The sequence below is a fragment of the Seriola lalandi genome, unplaced genomic scaffold (genome assembly GCF_002814215.2).
Source record: "Seriola lalandi dorsalis isolate HSWRI2012SDOR001 ecotype SW California unplaced genomic scaffold, Sedor1 jcf7180002054898, whole genome shotgun sequence".
Classification (NCBI taxonomy): domain Eukaryota; kingdom Metazoa; phylum Chordata; class Actinopteri; order Carangiformes; family Carangidae; genus Seriola; species Seriola lalandi.
In genome coordinates, this window is record NW_019525450.1 from 4,928,398 (window position 1) to 4,936,271 (window position 7,874).

A 7,874-nucleotide genomic window follows, 5' to 3' on the forward strand; every position below is an offset into this window, starting at 1 on the left:
TTTTATTTTTCTTGTATATGCGCACATCGAATAAACCTTAAACAACTATTTTACTGAACACTTGAAGTGCACATTTTGATACTTAATCTACTGCTGTTTCACTCTGTAATACTTGTCACTCCTCATCTAAACCCTTTTCTCCTCTGTGTCGCAGAGTCTAGGCTGCGATGAGTATCTCGGATCAGGAAAAGTGATGGACAAGTGCGGCGTGTGTGGAGGTGACAACACAACCTGCAGGCTGGTCTCTGGAGTCTTCAAACACAGTTTGACCAAGATTGGCTATCACAAGATAGTAGAGATCCCAGAGGGAGCCACCAAGATCAACATCACAGAGATGGTGAAGAGCCGCAACTACCTAGGTGGGGAAGAAAAAACGCTTGTCACATTGATTCTGCACACCAGTTTCACAACATAGAAACTTTGACGAAGTAGAACAGCGGTCTTCAGTCTCCTAGTTTTTATTCCAGCAACTTATATTGCATATTATTTGCATGACCTACAAGTTGTACTACAGGCTGTCAGCTCACGTCTGCTGCTACATTCGCACAGCAGACTCTTCTCACTGCAACATTAATATACTGCAACAATACACCTGTTTCACTATGTGGTTGTACTTAAGACGTCAGCGCTGTGCTCCCTTGCGCCTGCTGCCACATCACTCACCGGAAAGCTATGTTACTCCTTCTGCTGCTGCTGTACATATAGCATTTCAAAAGCTCCACCTTCAGCTCAGCATCCACCTGCAGACTCTGAGTCTAGCTTTTGTTTTCTTCGGGGGGGGGGGGCAGATTGTAGACGCCAAGTGTCAGTGCTTTACATATTCTGCATTCATGTAATAATCCATTGCATGTGAGTTGGCTGAGTGAACTACATGTGGGGAAAGAATCAAACAAAGATAGTTTCTTAGCAGCTTGTCAGTGTATTAAATCATGCTATAATAATAATAATAATGTTTTTGGCATCCACTATTTTGCATAAAACGGGCTTTTAGCTGTTAGTAATGGTTGAAGATGGAAGGAGGGGAAATTGCATGTTGTTGAGAGTTCAATAACAGGGTATAGTCCAGGAGGCTGAATGCCAGAAATGTGTGTATATGGAGAGGTTATAATCAGGGAGGCACTGGTATTAACTGGTATCTGATTTCTGTTTTTCTGCTCAGACCTGATCAGTCTTGGCTAATTTTATATTTGAACATATTTCTGAAGATGAGGCCTCGCTGTGTTGGCTGTACTTGAGTGTTGTCACAGCCAGGTTTACAGTTTCATCAGTTGCAGTCTTGATTCCAGCTCAAAACACATGTAGAAGGAATGAAAATCATCCATCATCCATCATCCGTCTACTTCATGTCATATTGTATTACAGATTAAATGTATCACACCAATGGAAAAAAAGAGAATTATCAAATGACAAGTGTAAGAAATGTTTTTCATTTGATGTGCTGGCATTTGGCGGTTGTACTAGTTCCAGCTGTGCCTGCAGCAACAGGCAGCATCTGCTTGTAAAATTAATTGGATTTGTCTGATTAAAAGGGAAATTAACAAAGGGCGTCGTCATGTTTTTAGGATTTCTCCATGCAGCGTGTCGCCTTTATTACCACCCACCACTGTGGTGCTGCCTTTCAGTGGAGCCTCTGAGTGAAACGCACTACACAGATAATTGGTGTCTTTCTAGAGATGCAACAGTGGGACACAGTAGTGGGTTATTTTCAGAGGTGACTGTTGGAATGTCAGACATTGTTTAATGAGAGCCATGCCCCCGCTAAACCGTAGACTTGGAGGAAGAAGGGAATGGCCCTGTTTTTCCCCCCACGGCCACTTCCCTCGAGGAAAGTGCATAAACATGCTTTCATTAGAGGATCTTACCCCTCAAGCCTCCCCATCCCTTTTAATTAAGGTGTGGAATTTTACCACTCTGTAAAAAAAAAAAACACTAAGAACACTCTGTGGATGGATTCAGTGGCTACCTCTCAAATCCCAGCTACTCGGATGACAAGTACGCTCTGCTTTCTTTCTTCACATTTATATGCACCCTCCTCAACATCCACTCACTTTGTCTCACACATTTACACATGCACACAAAGGTACCATTCACTGTCATAATGTAAGGCTGTGAAACGCTGTAACATCCTTGGAAGATAAAATAAACATTTCTATTTTTGGATTGACAATCAGGGCACAAAATTCCAGGTGGCAACATTTGCAATGCAAACAAGATTACAGCATGAGATAAGGGCATGACTCTAACAGGAGCCACCTACTGTATCCTCACCAAGTCCACGATTTTTCCTCAATAGGCCTCTGTTCTACACTGTGCATCTCTAATGGTGCTTTTAGTTGTCTAAACACTCTTTTACAAGCCTGTCTAATGTTACACTTCTAATGCTTTTCTAATGGCCTCTTGTGCTTAATCCTTGGAATCAGTGGAAAACATTTTGGGAGATTTTGTTTCAGGATTTGCATGAAAGATTTGCCAACACAAACAGATCATCACGTTCATAAAAGACATTGCTTTGAAAGTGCACATGAGAGCATTTATTCAGTTAGCTGTAATTACCTTTTTGGGTGGAGAAATCACTGTCAGACTTGTGTTTTTTTTTTTACTACAGTTCTCATTACGTCTAAATGGTTTTACATTAAACAATGATTATGTGGAAGACGCTGTGGCAGTATTTTCCTTTTCGTTTGAGCTCAGGGCTGTCAGTGGTGATTGTGTGGTTGTTCTCTCTCTCTTTCTTCCAGCTCTCCGAAGCCGATCGGGGCGATCCATCATTAATGGAAACTGGGCTATTGACCGACCAGGGAAGTACGAAGGAGGGGGGACCATGTTCACCTACCGCCGACCTAATGAAATCACTAGTAGAGCAGGGGAGTCTTTTCTCGCTGAAGGGCCCACCAATGAGATCCTGGACGTTTATGTGAGTAGCCTCAAGATCCTTATTGTAGTGACTCTCCTCTTTCATTCATACTAAATATAAAAAAAAAGGTTTAGCCAAAAAAAAAGAAAAAAGACTTTCACAGCAGATAGCACATTTGCGATGGGTGAATATTTCAAGGTAAAGAGTATTATCTCATCTAGTAGTATCTCATCTACTTTCCCTCAGATGATCTTCCAGCAGCCGAACCCTGGTGTGCATTATGAATACATTCTCCCCTCTGAAAAACCAGTTGACCCTCAGCAACCAAACTACAGACCAGAAGGTAAATGAGACCCATTCTCTCTAACCCCCTTTTTATTACTGTCGCATCATCCGATTGCGCAATTAATTTTATAGACAAAGCAAATATACAAGAAAAGACTCGTCAAATGAATCAATCATAAGAAATGAGCATTAGTTGCAGCCCTTCACATATCCATCTCTTCATATAACTACTCAACCAGTCAAGCATTTATTCATCCTCATATGTCCAATTTTCACTTTATCCATCCTGTCACCACAGTGAGTCTAACCTACCGTTACATCTCTTGGTGCATTGTAAATTCATGTGTCCATGTCTTAGGGAGCACTGTGAATGGGCAGGGCGGGTACGACCATCACAGCAACACTCACCAGGAAAACTTCAAGCCAGCAGGCGAAGGGAGGTACCCTCCTCATCTTCCCGACAACCAGGTACCCGCCGTTCAGCCGCCCAGACGTGAGAAAGAGTACAACTGGAAACTGACGGGTGCTACGGAGTGCAGCGCCTCCTGTGGTAAAGGTAGGGAACCACGGTTTGTGTTAAGTGTTTATGTATTAGGTTTTTAGTTGCAGACATCCACAGAAACTTATGATTGGAATCAGCCAAGTCTGGCCCTTCCAAAAATATTCAGTTATGCACTAAATAAACTGTACTAAAACAAACCACTAACATTTTATTACTACAAGGCCAATTCTCTGACCTTTCCCATATTTACTTGTGGAGAAAGCCATGTCCTCTTGTGAGCACTATTATTGTCCTTGTTTCCTGGAGAATATTTGGAGATATTTCAGATGTAGTGTTCAGAGCTTAAATCAAATATCTGCTTTGTGTGATTTTTAGGATTCAGATATTCTGTCTTTCAATGTGTCCACCGGCTGAACCACGTCCAGGTATCGGATGCTTTGTGTGACAGCAGGAGCAGGCCGAGTCCACAGGAAGAGGCCTGCAGCCTGCAGCCCTGCCCAGCATTGTGAGAAACCAGACTTTCTCAAGTTGACCTAACGGCATAAATACTACTGTTACTGATGACTAGACATTTTTAAAAATGGTGAAAAATTACACCATAGTTTGATTAATTTATTAAATCAATATCCAGACATCTAAGCTGTCACTGGGAGGTGGTGAAGAATAGTGTATTCCTAAATAATATACAGTACATTTTAACATCATGATGCCACTCTCAACCCATTATCTCTCAAAATGCTTGTTTTACATGCAGAGCTTTTACACGTCATGCTCATAGAGAGTCAGAAAGCATCTGCAAATGAACACATCACAATATAAACAACAACAAAAAAAAAAACAGCATACCTAACACCAAGCCCCTGTGATTTCCTCCTGAGCAGCTGGGATATTGGAGAGTGGTCAGAATGCAGCAAGACCTGCGGCCTGGGCATGCAGCACCGGCAGGTCCTGTGTCGCCAGGTTTACGCCAACCGCACCCTCAATGTCCACACGAGCCGCTGCCGACACCTGGAGCGCCCGGAAACCGCCAGCACCTGCCAGCTGAAGATCTGCAGTGAGTGGCAGATCCGCTCCGAGTGGACCGCTGTGAGTGGCAGCTATCACAATGTGCCAACAACACAACACCTGTCTGACCCGTCTCTATAGATAACATACAGCATCCTCCTCATGATTTAAGCTTTAACAAACAGATAAAAGTGCTGTGTGTGTTTAAAATCTTTATTCCTGATGTAAGTAACATGACTTTTCTTCTTGTTGGTATCGGTGATGCTCACATCCTGCATCTTTTTGTCTGTCTTTACACTGTGTCAGCATGTACTTAAAGTTTATGAAGGAAAACACAAACGGAGTTTAGTCCTTGTAGAGATAAAGGGTGTACTTATGAAAAAATTTAAAGAAGCCACCCATTCTTTCCAGCGGTGTGTTCCTCCACAGTACAGTATTAACCATGTGGCCCGTGTCTCCATAGTGCTCTGTGCCATGTGGGCTGGGTCAGAGGTCACGAGAGGTGCACTGCGTCAGCAACGTGGGCGACTTTGTTCCGGATGAGGAGTGCAACATGAATCTGCGGCCTGTCGATGTAGAGAACTGTGACATGGGAGCATGTGCCAAGAGCTGGTTTTACACTGAGTGGGGCAATAGGGTAGGTGTTAAAAGTCAGTGGGAGACATAGTAACTTTTATTCATTTGTACTAACAGTGGGAGTCATTGTATAGGTCTGTCTTCATGAATCAAGCTGCTGTGCTTGATAACCAGACACTATAAAGATCTTTTAATAAAGATTTTGACAGTTAGAAAAGCTTTGACAAAGCTTCAATAGTAACAAATGATGCTCCTTTCCTGCTGCTGACACTCCTTCTTTGGTGTTGCTCTCATCTATAATGGCTTACAACGACAGTAACAATAGAGTAACTTTGACTAGACAAACAACTTGTAGGTGTTAAAGTATCAGAGCCGTAGTGAACAGGATTAAGGTAGAGATAAGTGGAATAACTAAATATAGAAGATGCGCGAGAGGTTTTTGCTGTTTACAGCTAACATCAGATGGCTGTGGAGACAGGAAAGCAGTTCAGAGTGGAATGACCAGTAGGTTACTGCAGGGAAGGAAGAACTAAGCAGATGTTAGGAGCAGGAAACAGGCATGAAACACATCTTTGTGTCTTACAGTGGTGAAACCACTTAACTGTACAGCGCTATGACAATACAGTACATTAGGACTCAAAAAGAGAAATGAAAGGCACTGATTTCACCAAATATGAACAACAAAGCCAGCTGAGATATGTGTTCAAAGGTGAGCAAATGTCAGTCTTTGGAAAGTGAGTCTTACATTTTGCCCACATAGTGTCAAGCTCATATCATACATGCATGTTTTCTCTTCAAATCTGGTTATGACCCATTATTTAAGTATTTTGCACAAAAATAAAAGCTCCGTTGCTGATCGGAGAACAACGTGAAATGTAAAATGCGTGTTTGCTCCACAGTGCTCTGCTGAATGTGGGATGGGTGTACGGACCAGGGGAGTCCTCTGCCTGACCAACCACATCAGCAGCCTTCCTCTGGAGGGGTGTGGCAGCGAGCGGCCGTCGGATTCTCAGGTCTGCAATAACGGACCCTGTGAGAATCGCATTGAGTGGTTCACAGGCCCCTGGAGCCAGGTATGAGGATGAGTGGAGGTCACGCTGGGTTTAAAGGGGGAGTTGTCTGGAGTCGCTAAATACATGGGATTTTACAGTGACTTTATATTGACATGTAGGGATTTTTGTTCCTGTCTCTATTTTGTGATGTTTAATTAAATCCATATGGTCTATGCTATTTTTGTATATGTGACCCAGTGCTCTGCAGAGTGTGGCGCGGGCAGCCAGCAGAGGTCAGTGGTGTGTCTGATGAAGTCAGATGACGGTTTCACCGTCATGCCGCCATATGAGTGCTCCTCCTTGGAGCGGCCCCTCAGCCAGCAGAGCTGCAACCTGAAGGCCTGCGGAGAAAAGTGGTACCACACTGACTGGAGTGCTGTGAGTAAGACATAAGACCCTCTCTCCTCCCTTAAACAAGGCATGTACTCCTCACTCCCTCTACTCTTAACAGGCTAATGGCCGGCAGTTGATAATCTGGGTAAATCCTGCTGAAGAAATCTGTCAAAATCCTCTGTAGATGTTTGCTGGTATACCCTGAGCTTACAGACACAGACGGTGGCTCTGGTTAAGATACACACAGAACCATCAGAGGTCTCCTTGATGATGTCACTTTCTACTGTGATTGCACCATGACATTACTTATCTCCATCGTCCTCACACTCCAGTGTGAGTAGTACTACTATCACAGGTAAAGGGTAAACATTGGTCCTTCATTTTCTTTTTTACTAGTATTGTAATTCATGAATGACAGAATCTCCAGTCTTAGGTATTTAAGTAAAACATCAAAACATCTGTCACTTAATTAGCAGCATACATATGCATGCATACAAAACTCTGCTAATCTGTATCACCAGGACTGTCTGGGTTGATCAGATTTGATGGACAGTGACCAGACAACCCATCAACTGTCATTAGATTTTAATTCAAATGTTTCTACAACGATTGGTGCCCTGAGGTACATGACACCACCTTTTGTCAACTGACCCCCGCCCTCATCAAACCAGTGAATGGAGCACAAAGAAAAAAATACAAATACAGTAATCTGTCATGTGAAATAACCAACACCAGGCCCTGTTCTAGACTGCTTTGACTGCCAGACTTCAAGACTCATTACTCGTGTACTCTATGACCGTCCTTTAGGACTGTAAGCTATAACATGCAGTATTTTATGTTATCCAACACTCAAGCCATATAAGCTGATAGTACATATTTGGTTTTGTTTTTTGTTTTGCTGCATCACATTCATATCAATGAGAGTGAGTAGATATTACAAACTCTCAGTATAACACAATACAGCTCAACTACACCACCAACTACAACCCCAAAAGTTAAATTAGCACATCTCCAAAAAAGTTTAGACAAAATATTCACTGAGGTTATACCGTTGTATTAGATTAGCGTTCGTTTTTCTCAGTGTAGCTAATAAACTGGTATCTGAGAGTATGTTTTACATCTGATACACAATCCAGGCCACATCCAAGTACAAGTACATCTCACATGTTGTCAGTGCAACACAGTTTTATTAAAGCACTTCATATCATGACAGAAGTTACTGTGTCTCAGGGGGTGGATGGGGGGAGAGAAGGGATGGGGTGGAGGT

The 7,874-nt window shown here is 42.7% G+C and overlaps 1 protein-coding gene across 2 annotated transcripts in view; it reads left to right on the plus strand.

Annotated features, from left to right (window-relative positions):
* The window catches only part of thsd4 (thrombospondin type 1 domain containing 4), a 45,310-nt gene that overhangs the window by 33,166 nt on the left and 4,270 nt on the right, over positions 1 to 7,874 (plus strand). For both annotated transcript variants that reach the window (XM_087180229.1, XM_087180228.1), the window contains exons 8-16: positions 155 to 359; positions 2,739 to 2,914; positions 3,101 to 3,197; positions 3,498 to 3,695; positions 4,017 to 4,146; positions 4,523 to 4,727; positions 5,110 to 5,283; positions 6,122 to 6,295; positions 6,473 to 6,652. In XM_087180229.1, coding sequence (XP_087036355.1) covers positions 155 to 359; positions 2,739 to 2,914; positions 3,101 to 3,197; positions 3,498 to 3,695; positions 4,017 to 4,146; positions 4,523 to 4,727; positions 5,110 to 5,283; positions 6,122 to 6,295; positions 6,473 to 6,652 — 1,539 coding nt within the window. The remainder of the gene's footprint in view (positions 1 to 154; positions 360 to 2,738; positions 2,915 to 3,100; positions 3,198 to 3,497; positions 3,696 to 4,016; positions 4,147 to 4,522; positions 4,728 to 5,109; positions 5,284 to 6,121; positions 6,296 to 6,472; positions 6,653 to 7,874) is intronic.